The 15,167-nt window shown below is 41.4% G+C and overlaps 1 protein-coding gene across 3 annotated transcripts in view; it reads right to left on the bottom strand.

The window, feature by feature from the left end:
• The window catches only part of dbh (dopamine beta-hydroxylase (dopamine beta-monooxygenase)), a 30,168-nt gene extending 24,461 nt beyond the window's left edge, over positions 1-5,707 (bottom strand). For all 3 annotated transcript variants that reach the window (XM_070552273.1, XM_015940638.3, XM_070552274.1), the window contains exons 1-2: positions 5,256-5,707; positions 2,523-2,669 (exon numbers count right to left, since the gene is read on the bottom strand). In XM_070552273.1, the coding sequence (XP_070408374.1) occupies positions 2,523-2,669; positions 5,256-5,624 (516 nt within the window). In that variant the 5' untranslated portion in view covers positions 5,625-5,707. The remainder of the gene's footprint in view (positions 1-2,522; positions 2,670-5,255) is intronic.
• Positions 5,708-15,167: the final 9,460 nt, after the last annotated feature.

Raw genomic sequence — 15,167 nt, 5'->3', positions numbered from 1 at the left:
CATCAGAAACCAAAAGCTGCTTGTATAAATGTGCTTTTTGTTTTTTCACATGAATTCTTCTCAAAAGAGTATAACGTAAAAAAAATAGAAGTTATTTCTTTTACACAAAAACTATATGTTTTGGCTAATATTAGCAATGATTATGTAATTATATTTCATTGTGTAAATCCAAAACAATCATTTAAAAAGAAATTCAAACAGATAAAATTGGCACTTGCCATCTACAGTATTATCCGTTATGGGGCAGAGGACGTGCATGGGATTAGATGTAGATGGTTTTTGGGGAACATAATAACCCTGTGGAAATGGTAGAAGTTTTCATCAAATAATGTATGTCAAATGATTTATTGGTGTATGTCTGTTAAAGTTGTGCCTCAATAAATACCCATTTTTAATGATTGTTTCTGATTATAATCAGTCACTCTGAACTCAGAGTTTTGAACATAAAAATTATCTTCTACACCTATCTACCTTAGCTACTGATGGTGAAGCTATGGGATTTGGAAAGCCTGACAGATCTACGTCGCACCCACTCAGCATTCATGGACTCACCCATCTTGACTCACTACAGGGAGAACTGTTGTTGGTTTAGCATCCAGGAAACAAGGGAGGACATGTAAGCTAGCAGAAGCTAACTGTCAGCATTAGCAGCTACATAGCAGGAGATCCTCCAGGCTTGTGTTGCAAGTCAGTTGTGGAGTTGCGTGGCTGTTAACCAATCTGAGGTAAGATGTCCCAATATCAGGAAATAAGACTCCAAAAACTGCTGTCTGAAGCTCAGCTGATGTGGCTCACCTCTAGCTCCTAGAAATGGTGCACACCTTTTACCCACAGTAAAACATGGTGGTGGTTCCATCATGCTGTGGGGCTGTGTGGCCAGAAGGGACTGGGACTATTGTTATAGTTGGCAAAGCTGAAGCTGCACTGGGGCTGGACCTTTCAACAAGACAACACCCTAAACACTGCTCCACCTCTACTAAGGCCTTCATGCAGAGAAACAACTAGAACTTTCTGGAACAGCCACCTCAGTCCCTAGACCTGAATATTATTGAAAGTCTGGGGTGTGAGTTAAAGAGATCCATGCTCAGTAACCATCAAACCTGAATGAACTAGAGATGTTTTTTAGCACCTTGGGCTTCCGTAAAGGCAGTGGAAGGCGATATACAAATAAATGTTTATTGGTTGATGTTTTGTAAAGAATAATGGTCCAAAAACTTCAACCAGAATCCAGACTCTCATTGGAAGCTATAGGAAGCATTTAGATGCTGTTATTTCTGCAAAAGGAGGATCTACTAAATACTGAGTTAATTTCTTTTTTGTGGTGCCCACATTTGTGCAACTGCCTAATTTTGTTTAAACATTTGTTGCAAACTTTCTATAAATTCTATGAACTTCACTTCACTTCTCAAATATCACAGTGTGTGTCTCCTATATGATATATTTAGCTGAAATTCTTTATCGTAACAACCAACAATTTATAGAGGAAAAACATGTAGACTAACAAGGCTACCAAAGAATCCTTCAGCCTCACAGTGGGATGCAAAAGTTTGGGCAGATGTTTTGTTAATTGCTTTTCAGGCAACAGACAAAATTAGCTTTATTAGTGCTTTAGAGTGTGGTGGGGTGGAGGTGTGTGGGAGTCTGCTTAACTCCATCTTTAATCTATTTACTGTCAATAATTCTACCAGGAAAATTAAAGCTTCCAACTGAGGGTTTTTTACTCACAACACAACCATGACAGTTTAGTATTTTATGAGTATGGTTAAAATAAAATTAAATAAAACTGAACCAGATACAACTGACTGCCAAATGACAAAATTATTTCTACAGCACAATTGAACAAAAATGGTCAAATGCAACAAGAAAAAAGCCACAAAACTTAAAATAAACGGTTTGATACTGAGGTATTGCATCACAGAAATCTCGGTTCTTTTTCAAAGACTTCAAATGATGTAAGACGTAAATTTATTACATTAAATTAAATTAAAAAAAATATTTTTGTTGGGTCATGTCAGAGCCGAAACAACTAATGGATTTAATTGATTATTAAAATAGTTGACAACTTATTTTGACTCTGATTAGTTGTGCTATAATCACGTTTTACCATAAGTGGTCTAATTTTTACACTATCTGTTATATCCCTAATCTTTCTTTCCAGATTTCTCTTGCTGTAGGTTTTTTTGTAGATTATTAGCAAAAAACGATTAATCATAAAAATAATTGACAGATTAATCGATTATGAATCAGCCCAGAAATAAATCTTGGGTAAAGATTTAAAAGTGGCTCAGCTTCTTATGTATACGAAAAGCCAGTCTTTTGAATTGTTTTCTTTCATATTGATATTCTGATGAAACATTTTGCAGAACTACAATAACTAAGAATGTGGTTTGCTGTGCATCACAGACAGCTGATGGACAACCAACCTAAAGTATAAATAAACGAAGGTCTGGAGCTCATGGATCAGCCAGAAACTTTAAGCTACTGCATTTATTTTTTAATTCTGACCCAATAACCTGTCCCACCTGGATGAGGTAGTCTCTGGGATCACAGGTACTAAACGGTCTTTTGAAGGTCAGGTAAAATCCATCAGCTTTCTGTTTGGCTTCAATCAGCTCATAGTCTTGTTGGCGGTCCAGCGATATGCGGCCTTTTCCATCGCTCCACGCATCCTGAGGGAGAAGACAAGCATGGAGAAAACTTTACTCAGAAAAATAATCTTTTGTATCACTTAGAAGCATCAGATGCCATCATCAGTGGGGCTAGATCAGAACCCAACTCAAGGTGTCTGCAACAGAAACTTTCCACAAATTAAATTATGATGTTTGATTTATATTCCACCCAAAATTTAATTTTTGTCTTCTTTTGGTTAGGGTTAGGGTTGCACCTTTCAGCGGAGGCTTGCAGCTTTGCTTTGCCATAAAGTAGTCCCAAGTTTAAAATGGTGCCTGTGATTTCTTTACGTTACTAATTATTTTCACTTGCAGTCAGTCTGATTATTTAGTTCACCAAGCAGTATTTGGGATCACTTCTGAGTGATTTTAAAGACTTGTTTACTCTCAATTCTAGTTGGATCCATTCACTTACTTTGCTTTATGCTAAGCTAAGCTAAAGGAATACAGCCGGATCAGGAGAATGACCGGGCTGGTTAAAAATAGTTTCTTCCCACTTATCTAATGCTGGGAAACATGTCAACAGAAAACATTTCAATTTTGGGTGAAATATCTCTGAAAACTGAGATCACATCATATAAAATGCCTAAAGAACAATAAAAAAATTAAAAGAAAAACCTGGCTGGTTGTTCATTTTCAAACCCACGCAAAGGACATGTTTGACAGTGATATAGGATTCACAAGTTCAGTAAAAATTGTGGCAGCTGGTGTTGTGAAACCTTCCCAACCTGGTGAACAACATGTCCTTTATCTCTGCCAGAGTTTGCAGCAAACAGCTCAGCTTCTCCATCTTGGCTCTGTTTCTCACTATCATACCTTTTCCAGATACCATCAGAGATCCTTGTTTCCACCACTCCTACACAACTGTTCCACCAAGACCACACCGAGTTTTAGGAATTGTCCTTCCCAAGATTCATGCAGAACACACACATCAGATAATAATGGTTTATATTTGCATTTGACCTATAAAGCAATTTCTCTCTTTCTCTCTCTCTCTCTCTCTCTCTCTCTCTCTCTCTCTCTCTCTCTCTCTCTCTCTCTCTCTCTCTCTCTCTCTCTCTCTCTCTCTCTCTCTCTCTCTCTCTCTCTCTCTCTCTCTCTCTCTCTCTCTCTCTCTCTCTCTCTCTCTCTCTCTCTCTCTCTCTCTCTCTCTCTCTCTCTCTCTCTCTCTCTCTCTCTCTCTCTCTCTCTCTCTCTCTCTCTCTCTCTCTCTCTCTCTCTCTCTCTCTCTCTCTGTAATTTAACAAGAAATGACAGTAGTCTGACATGATGAGGCTGGATTTTTAGTTGAAAGGACATATTTTGAATCAAAATTCAAGAAAATACTCATTTAGTTACATGGATTGAGGAAAATCTTCATTTTAAATGCCAAATGATTCTCATGGAAACCCTTCTGAAATGCTGTGGCGTAGCATCACTGCATTTAATTAGCTAAAAAAACAATTTTATGCCAATTCAATGCAAAATGTAATGTAAGGTGGGTAAGTGTCTTTCCCAAGGACACAACAGCAGCATTTTCGGGTGGGAGCAGGGCTTGAACATGCAACCTTCTGTGGGATCTTTCACACATCAACTACATTTAGTCAAATCATCAAAATTGTTAGTGACTAATGGAGCAGGTAACGACGGATAGCATAACAATACTTAGGTTGTTGTTTATTTCCCCAACTTCCCCATAATTAGATATCATTGGGTGATGGCGGTAGGAGTTAAGCTCCTGCCCCGTAACCAGAGGGTTGCAGGTTTGAGCCCCCATCACTCTGACACAGTTGTGTCCTTGGGCAAGACATTTAACCCTCCATCCCTCCTGGTGGAGTTCAGAGGTGGTGCCTGCTTGCTGCAGCCTTGCCTCTGTCAGTGAGCCCCAGGGCAGCTGTAGTTACAATGTAGCTTATCACTATCAGTGTGTGATTGGGTAAATGGCTGATATGTTGTAAAGCACCTTGGGGGGGGGGGGGGTTATAGGACTCTGGAAGGCACTATAAAAACACACATCATTTACCAAACTGACCGAGATGCTGAAAATGACGTTCAGGAATAAAAAGTCCAACATGACTCACTTTCAGCTCTTGCTGATGTTTCCATACAAACACAAATAGAATGAATAACCACTGAACAGAGGTCAGTATAAAAAGGTATTGATTATTTTGCAGAGGGAAACTGGTGTTGGGTTTCTAAAACCAGCTTGTGTGTGGCTAAGTGAAAATGAATCATTTTACACATCTGAATTAGCGCACAGTTCAGCTTTGATAAGCAAATATCGGCTGATGAGTCCCAACAGAGCCTCAGCTATTAGTGCAATTTGACTGATTTCCAATTAGCAAGACCTGATAACATCTTTAGTGACTCTGTGATCACGGAGCAAAAAGCTCCCCCAGGCTGCTCGTGCAAAAATCCAACACCCCAACAAACGCAGACGGATGAAGAATTGTGACAACGCCCCGCTCCTTTGAGGTCTCTGTGAAATCCCTGCACTGATCTGGCTTTGAAAAGCTAACTTTGAAAGAACAGCTAGAATAAAGTGAATGATTTTCAAACATTTGATCTTATGTCTGGTGTCTTAAAAGTTAGAGAAGACTTTCTTACCCCAAAGTAGCTCCTTGATCCAGTATCCCACAGCACAACCAGATCAGCATTAGTCAGTTCTCCACGGTCAGACATCCCCAGGACCACGCCATGTTTGAGCTCCGCAACTCTCAGCTGCATGTAAACCTCCTGCTGGGCAAAGCTGACATTCCAGGCCAGCTGGAGCTCCCCGCGGGGGTCAAGGGGAACACGGAAAGGCATGGGGAGAGGTGGCAAGGGGCTGGAGGGGCTCGGTTTGAGGCCGGACACGCCGACAGCATTGGATGGAGCCTGATATGAAGCCACCAAGATGACCGTCAGAGCGGCCAGGGCAGTGAAATACAAGATGGTGATGTCCTGAAGGCGGAGGTCTTTCTTAAAGATCCTCATGATGGATCCGTTTTTTTTAGAGATCCCTTCAGATTTTCCTTTTTTCTTCTGGTTGTTGGTTCCTCTTTCCCTTCAGGCAAAGATGATTGAAAGTTCAAGCCAAAACTTTTCCTGCAGTGCTGCAGCTCCGAGCAAACTGTAACCTAAAACAATGGTTTCAACAGTGGTCCCAGCCTTTCCAGTGACCTGCTGTTAAGAACTTGTTGGTGTCACCCCTTTCCTCTGAACCGCTGCTGTAAATCTGTGGATGTCATCCACCTCTCTGGGATTTAAAAGACTCCTCCCTGTGAGTTGTCTGTTTTTATCCAGCCTAATGGCATTACATTTGTTGAGGAAAATTGGATTGTATTCTTTAAGCCCTGGGGGTCAGCCATGATTCTGCACATCTGCCAGACCCTAATTGATCCAAATTCAACCATGGACATTATCAACGGCAATCAGCTTTGACTAACGTAACTTTATTGCTCCCCGTCTCTCCTATGTTGTTTGTACAAATATCACACATGTTTAAAAATCCTTTAAATGTCTGCTAAAAATCTCATCCCAGAGCTTTGTTTAGGTTTGATTTGAACAAGCAGAGCAACAGGTACCGAGGAAGGTGTAAACAAGGCATTAAGACATTAAGGTCCTCCTTAAGCCAAGGCCTCGGGCAGCAGAAGACCTAATCAAAGTGTCAATTACAGGATTCAAAAGTTAAAGCAACCTGCTCTAAAAGGTTAGAAGAGTCCAGCTGGAAAAGAAAAGAAAGAGTAGATCAGAGTGTCACGCTGAGCAGGAGGAGGTAGGGCCCAAAACACAGAAGCCAGAATGACTCGAGGCAAGAGCAGTTGAAAAAGGTAAAATACTTTTATTAGGTGGCAACACAAAATAACTTAGAGATGCAGGAGTCAAATCCAGAAAACTGGAAATCAGGAAGACAAAAAACAAAAGCTAAATTATGAGCACAAAGACCAGAACATGACAAGGGAACACAACAACGCTGACTCACATCAATGGGCCGACAAACACTGAGGGACAAGACAGGGCTTTGAGGCCTAGTCCACACGTAGCTGGGTTTTTTAAAAACGAATATCCGCCCCTCCAAAAATTTGCATCCACACCACCTCGTTTTGAAAAAAAACTCTGTCCACACGTACCCGAATAAATACGTTGTTAAGGACATGCCAGAACTGTAGGCGGCAGTACTTCCCCCGTTCTTAACATCGTCCTTCATCTGTGGTCTTCCCCAAGGAGCAGTAATTCCGCTTGCAAAAACAAACAAGCAAAAAGCGCTTGGACAACTGATAAAGCGAGCGCAGCTCTGAGGGCACCCATGCTGTCGGCTAGTGTAAACACAGGTCGCACACGTGATGTCAGCATTGTTTTGTCGCGGAAAGTGACGTTGCGGATCTTAAAACTCCGGTTTTGTCCGTCCACACGCAGACACCCAAAACGGAGAAAATGCAGATCTTCACTTTGGCTGGAATTTTTAAAAAGATCCGTTTTTGCGTGAAAAAACTCCGTTTTCGTGTGGATGACAGGCCAAAACGTAGAAAAATATCTAGGTTTTGGCAGATCCCCGGCTACGTGTGGACAGGACCTCAAACACAGAGGGAGGTGATCAGAGGAACAGGTGACAGGTGTGAGTGATCTGGAAGGAAGGCAGGTGCATTCAATAAACTAAATGGGGAAAGAACTAAGCAGGAGAACCTGGAGGAGAACAGGAGGAGGCTGGGGACAGAGGGACACAGAACATGACACAGATAGTATCACAGATCTTTGGTGTGTTCTTACTGTGTTTAGTTTCTAATTCCATTTTTGGTTCTTTTTAAAACACAGGAAAAGTTTTTCTTTACCTTGCTGACGTTTCGTTTGCCAACTGCAAAACATCCTCAGAGCTGACGCTGATGGTGGCGTCACTTCCTACTCCGTTTATCCGCGGGCAGCAGAGGGCGACACATTGTCTTGACTGATAATGTCTGTAAAATTGTTATTTGTGAGGTCAGACAGCTGAGGAAGCTGTCTTGCACTTGGTTGACTCTAAAAGTGAATCAGCTGATGGACATTCAATAAAGATTTAATAAAACTTTCATTGAAACAGTGGTTGACAAGATATTTTACAAATAAATACACACGCAAAGGTCAAGGTTTTGCACATAAAACCAAAAAGCTATTAAAAAATAATATTTCTAAACCGTTGAAATAATCTCGTTGGAATGGTTTAAGTCAGTAGAAGTGTTCTTTTTGAATTAAATTAAATGAAATTACTTTTATTGTCATTGTAGCTTCTGTGAATTCGGTCAGTGTAATTTGGGTTTGTTCAAAAGGGACAACAAATTATTAAAAATATACAAAACATATAAAAATGTATATATATACAAAAATCACACACTGATGTGCACTTGAACAATTATTGCAGCAAGCTGAAGTGGTTTGCAGCGAATGTGAAGCAGCTGGGATGAGAATCAGCTTCTCTAAATCCGAGACCATGCTCTTGAGTTGGAAAAGGGTAGAGTGCCTTCTCTAGGTCAGGGACGAGGTGCTGCCTCAAGTGGAGGAGTTTTAGTATCTCAGGGTCTTGTTCACAAGTGAGGGAAAGCTGGAGCGTGAGATTGACAAGCAGATTGGTGCTGCGTCTGCGGTGATGCGGGCGTTGTACCGATCTGTCGTGGTGAAGAGAGAGCTGAGCCAGAAGAAAAAGCTGTCGATTTACCGGTAGATCTACGTTCCCACTCTCACCTATGATCACGAGCTTTGGGTAGTGACTGAAGGAATGAGATTGCGGATACAAGCGGCCGAAATGAGTTTCCTCCACAGGGTGTCTAGGTTCTCCCTTAGAGATAGGGTGAGAAGCTCGGTCATCCAGGAGGGGCTAAGAGTAGCTCTACATCGAGAGTAGCCAGTTGAGATGGCGTGGGCATCTGGTTAGGATGCCTCCTGGATGCCTCCCTGGTGAGGTTTTCCCAGGACACTCTGGAGGGACTATATCTCTCAGCTGGCCAGGGAACACCTTGGAATTTCCCTGGAAGAGCTGGCCCAAGTGAGGAGAGGGAAATCTTGGCCTCGTTGCTTAGGCTGCTGCCCCCGCAACCCGACCCCGGATAAGTGACTGAAAATGGATGGGTGTATGCTGTGGGATAAAAGCTGTTGTTCAGTTAAGTAGTCTTTGTTTTTAATGTTCTTTAACATCACTCTGCAGGAGCAGTTGGATGAGCGGGTGTCCAGCATGATGTGTCTTTTATGATGTTCAGTGCCTTTTTGAGGTACGTGCAGCTCATCCAGGGTGGACTTGTGGTAGAAGGTGTCACTACGGGCCAACAGCTCAAGCATCTTCTGTTCCATGACATGAAGTGCTCCAGAATGACTCAGTTTCCTTTAGTTTTTGGTTTATTTTGGTTCCTGTAGGAAACCCCACTTATCACAAAATTTCTGAAAAGAAAAAAAAATAAGTCCAGTAAAATTGAGAAATTCATATGATTTTATCATTCTGAAAACCTTTAATGTATTAAATAAATTTTTGCTGAGTAACATCTTGAGAAGATGTTGAGGTTCCTTTTATTCTAGGAAGAACTGAGCGTTACATCTGCTGCCAGCTCTAGATGTAATAGATCTAATTCTGTACAGGATCTCAAACCATTGAGTTTGTCTTCCAGGAGAGGATCATCCAGGGAACGCTCAGGATCAGAGCAGACAGCAGAGCGGCTGGTGTTGTGTGAGTTAATGTAATAAAAGCTGCTGGTCCCTGAGGCAAAAACAGAGATCGGTGAGTCCTGCTCTCACGTGGGCCTCACTAATTATCTCTGTTTTCTCTCTGTGTGTCTCACAATAAATGTTTTGTTTTTATCTTTTACACAACTTTTTGTCAGGCCTGCCCTGCTCACGCCCCTCTAGCGGGGAGGGGCCTCCTTCACTCGCTTCCTGCCTTCTCATCATCTCTTACATGCACACTTGTCTTTTCTGCTGCCACTACTGATGCGTCAGCAAACAGAGCTGAGATGCCGTGAACTCAGCTGGAGAGGAGGAGGACAGAGGGGGAGAGAGGGAAGCAACACACACACACACACACACACACACACACACACATATAAATGTATATATACATATATTTATATATATATATATATATATATATATATATATATATATATATATATATATATATATATATATACGTGTGTGTGTGTGTGTGTGTGTGTGTGTGTGTGTGTCACTGTATTTTCTAGTGATAAACTAGTATAAATTATCAGTAAATTCTTTACATCTTTACATTTTTAGCACGAATGTCAATTTAATCAGCATGTGGTGAGCTGAACAGCCACTCAGGCTCACATCAGCCTGAGTGTGCACACTACACACACTAAGTGAAAGGGTATGAAAAATAAAAGCATACGAACAGATTTCACCTCTTCATGACCAAATCCAGCCATCTCATTCTCTGTTAATATAAATATTTCAACACTGCAGACTCTCAAAGTGCACTAATCCCCACTTCTGTGAGTTTAAATAATGAATGCAAAAAGAAAGAAAGAAAGAAAGAAAATCACACACTTCTGCTCTTTATGTTGCCTCAAACTGCCCCTTGTCTGATCTGAAAATGAGAGCAGGGTGGTTGTAGGCTGGATTTAGATAATTAGAAGAGGTGACTTAAGGTTTTGGGAGAGAGAGAGAGAGAGAGAGAGAGAGAGAGAGAGAGAGAGAGAGAGAGAGAGAGAGAGAGGGAGGGAGGCGAGGTTCTGTCATTCAGAGATAAACTCTTTCTGCTGGAACATCCTGTAGTCTGAAGACCGAGAGGACATGTGACATCCTTCCAGGGACAGCAGCGTCCATCATTCAAATGGAGCTTGATGAAGGTTTAGTTCCAGACGAGCCACACGAAAGAGTCAAATTGTTCTTCCAACTTGGCTGAATCTTGTACAGAAGATAAGTGTAATGGCTCTTTTAAATTAGGAGCACAGATTTGTCTGTCCCAAACTCACACCCAGGATGAATGGCCCTGGTCACTCAGGGGGAAGCTAATGATGCATCAGCTTCTGGATTTATGATTTAGGAGGAAAACGTTTAGATTTGCGACACTGTTTAGATAGTGGTGAGAAACATAGTTGTGAATAGTTTTATCATCTAAAATATCCGACCTGTTGTAGAGATACCATTCTAAAGTTTTGAAAATGTTTGTTGAAATGCTTTTCATGCATACTCATAAAATAAGTCTAGACGGGAAATCAACGTGCAGACATTTCAGTTATTTCTAAATGATGAAAGCTTTCTTCATGCTTTGCTGTTACAAGAAAAAAAATCTTTTTACAGCTATTAAATCCTAACTGGATAGTGTTGCTATAAAATGTTCAAGGCAATCTGGTGACCCCATCTTTCCTGCAGCTTCTCCAGAGATTTGGCTGGCTGAACGTAATTTAAATATTACACACATTTTGGCAGTGTGTTATAGGTCAATGTCCTTCTATAGGTTGGTTTTGCACACATCCTTTACCTGCACACAACAGGGGAAAACCAGACAGGCTTCATTAGATTTGAGAGACTGGCAACTTGAGAAGGAAAAAGGACTATTCTGCACCTATGAAAACACAGAATAATGCTGCACTTTCTATATAGGCAAAACATGGTAATGAAAACTGTAATATTTGCCAGATATTTCCTGAAAGGGGAAACATTATGCTAAACTCGTCTTTTGCATACTTTGTGTTGCCATAAGGGTCTAAACACTCCAAACAGTAAAAAACAAAACATTCTTCTGTTTTATGTCAGTGTTTGGATTTAGAAATAATGTGCCTAAAACAAGCTGTGTTAAAAGTCTCCATTTGTGACATCACAAATTTGAATAAAACCACCTCTCATGTGCAAGAGAGAGATCAGGGGCTCTACTCTGAGCACCTCCCGGATATCGGAGCATGTCAGCATACAGCAGCCCAGCAGGGGTGGGCGTGAACAGCTCCAGCTTGTTTCCTTTAACTCCTTCACTGCCAATGACGACTAAAGTCGTCATTTGCATATTTTTACTGCGTGGGCGTCGGAACGAGCCCCCACCGTGAGAACAAACATCCCAGCTCTAAAGCTGATCTTCATCCGAGTACATCACACGTCACGTGCTCAGGAAACAGAGAATCCATTTGTTAGGACAGGGGTGTCAAACTCAAATTCACACGGGGCCGAAATGAAACTCTGGGACAGAGTCGAGGGCCAAACTTAATATTTTTTGAAAAAGTGACGGCAAATTTGCACATTTTCTTTATCAACATATATGCAATTTTGAACCTTTTAATTTGGAAACAAACTTATTTTTGCATTAACACTGAATGTGGAACAACCAGATTACACACGAGCAAGTCAATTTTAAATAAAACGCATCAGTGGTATTCATTACTTGTGGTATAATCAGCATTTTTAAAATCCATTCAGGATTTATGTTTTCTTGTTGATTATTCATTTTTCTTATTTTTTATTCTCCTTTTTTTCTCCTGTAATAAGTGTCATCGCTGCTTTGACATTTAGCTTTCCCCACTGAGGAACAATAAAGGGATTTTCTTTTCTATTCATCTATCTGCAGCCTTTCCACTTCCTGTTTACTGTAGGTTAAATCTTTTCTCACGGAACAACAACAAAATAAAAATATCATTTTATCTTAAATGAAAATGCAACATCTCACCTGTTAGCTTTCATGTTTTGGAGCAGAAAAAGAGCAGAAAACCAACATATTTAAAGCTCAGTTTGCTCCACTGGTTTACTGTGATGCTCACCTGTTCCAGCCAGATACCTGCATCATGGGGTTGATCTGAGCTGAGGAGGAGACTCCTGTTGTTTTGTTCATCTTCATCATAATAATGACAACATTAGATGACAACAGGTGCTAGATTTGTGCTGGTGAACATGGCAAGCGTCTGAGCAGCTTGACCACGTTGTTGTGTGTCGGGGAGGAAAAATAAAAACGACAGCAGCCACAGAGTCGTGCTGGTTTGAGCGTGTCGCTGCTCGCTGGAGTTATATCAGCTCTGTCTGGAAGTTAGTTGGAAAACTTTCTCTTTCAGTCGTGAACACATTACTGAGCAGTTAAAATCTCCGTTTCTGGGCTTCAACGTCGGCAAATACCTGAGTAAACTCCGCGCTGAGTGAGAGGAGTGTTTAGTTTGTCCGAGACAGCGGAGCTGCAGACACCGGCAGCAGACGCTGGAAAAAACACAAAGCAAGGGGCGCTTCGGCTCCGTGCTAACGTCGCTAAGCATCTTGGGAGTTGTAGTCTTTGCGGTAAAATAGGCCAGCGGGTCAGTTTTAATATATTTTTTATATTTATCTCGCGGGCCACATAAAAATGCTCCACGGGCCTTGTGTTTGACACGTGTGTTAGGAGATCTTTTTGGGCCGCTGCTGTGAAAAACGTGAGGCGCGAACCAGAAAAGCTTCTGCTGATCACAATTTAACAACAGAATATGAGAGAACTGATAATGCTTGAAACGTGTGGATTCTTCCTGATGTAAGAGAGGAGTCTAGTCTTTGTTTTGATTGTTTTGGCATCGACATCTTCCTAACGCACAATGTACTGTGATTCTTAAAAAACAGTAAAAACGCTGAAAACCCCTGGCAGCAAAGGGCTTTACTGATCAGGACTGCTTGACTGGCAGCGAATGATTTAAGAGCAAGTCTCCCCAAATCAACTTTTTTTTACTGATAAATTGTATAATTGAGTGGCTAAAGGTGATGTAGATGTGTGTAGTCATTATTTTGGTCTGTTTGTGCATCTTATTGGAAATAAAAAAATTCTAATTGCTACAATATTGAATTTGAATAAGCCAGAGTTGCTCAGTGGCATTGCTGATACCCCACGTGGCTGCACTGGACTGCAGCCCAGTCTCAGCCACACGTCCAGCTGCCTTGGCCACTCACAAAGTGACAGGAATTGATACTGCTCAGAGCCGCTCCCCTCTTTTAAAAAAAAAGTCACCCTCCTCCCTTTCATCTAGTGAATGAGGTGAAGAGAAAATCCTTAAGTGCGCTGCTGTTTTTCTGCTTGCTCTTATGACTGAGCAGTGTGTCGGTGTGTCAGTCACTGCCTCAATGCCAATCTCTGTCCACCAGGCGACACCTCCTTTAGGTGCATGTTTCAAGCAGGAAGTGTGGGAAAAGTACGAGTCCTGAAGTGGGGGGACTGACTCTTTAAAGTGACAGAGCCTTGAAATGGCTCATTCTGGAAGGTACTGAAAATGTCAAAAATAAAACTGGTGAAATTGCTTTATGTGAGAGGTTTGGAGTAAAGAACTTCATGAACATGTTTAGTAATGACAATAGAACTATTATAACTTAATAAGAAAGGTCATTACATGTCTCCTTTAAAGTCTCAATCAACTAGTAATTTGTAAAAACCCACACTGGAAATGGTGGCGTCTCCATCAGGGGAAGTGAAAATGACAGCCAGGCTGGCTTCTTCAAATGACCAAAAACAAAATGAAACAAATTTGTTCTAATGTGAAACTCATGGTAATCTAAAGACTCATGACAAAGCATCAACCACTCAGCATGTTTTTTCCCGAAGTTGTTTTAAGATACAGTCATTCAAGCTTGTCAGTCTGGCCAGAAAAAAAAGAATAAACAACTCCAAAATCTTCCAAACTGAGTTTGAGTGAAAAAAAGTATAACGTTGAAGATATTTTTTATCTCCAAAAATTGAAAAATGTAAAGCTTTAATCTAAACTTCGCAACACTTTCTTTCTACTAAAATGTTGTTCAAGGTCATATAGTCTCTAAACTGAGAAGCATCAGTATATTGTCCTCCACCTACACACGCGCGCGCGCGCACATACACACACGCACGTCTTGTTGAAGAATACCACCTCACTGTTTGTTTGACTTTCTGAACATCATTCAGACGAGATGTAACAGGGAATTCGGCATCTCTCTCTCTCTCTCTCTCTCTCTCTCTCTCTCTCTCTCTCTCTCTCTCTCTCACTCTCTCTCTCTCTCTCTCTCTGTCTCTCTCTCTCTCTCTCTCTTCACGACCGCTCCACTTGCTTTTCGACAAAACATCGAACAGCAAGCCAGCTCACATGTAGCGAGATGAGCTGAGCATGCGGGAGGAGGAGATGCTTCAATAACCGGACTGAGAAAGAAGAGAGGGAGAGAGGAGACCTGGAGATTCATCCCATCTAACACCTGACCTCCACCTTCCAGGACGCAGGTCGAGTTTTGGGGAAGAATTGGAAAGAAATGGCGAGGTTTTGCCCTCCAGCACACATGTTGCCGAGGCTGCTGGTCATCCTTAGGATGTTTGCGTAGGAGTGTTTGATTTTTGCGGACAGCGACAGTTCAGTAGTCTGTCTGAACAACTCCAAGGACGTGTGCGTCTTCTCCAAGCACATTTGTTAGAGATAACATCATCATTACTGGAGTCCGCCTCGCTTTATTTACATTTGGAGTGTTTCATTTTATTTTTATTTTTTGGGGGGTGGGTGGGGTGTTTTTCCATTTTCTCCCCTCCGACGCTGCAAAACATGTTTTGCATTTAGTTAAGAGCACGTGAGGAAAGACAATAACCAAGGTCCCAGTGGGAGGTTTCTGCCCTTC

Source organism: Nothobranchius furzeri, chromosome 6, assembly GCF_043380555.1.
Source record: "Nothobranchius furzeri strain GRZ-AD chromosome 6, NfurGRZ-RIMD1, whole genome shotgun sequence".
Lineage (NCBI taxonomy): Eukaryota > Metazoa > Chordata > Actinopteri > Cyprinodontiformes > Nothobranchiidae > Nothobranchius > Nothobranchius furzeri.
This window is presented reverse-complemented; position numbering and strand designations above follow the sequence as displayed.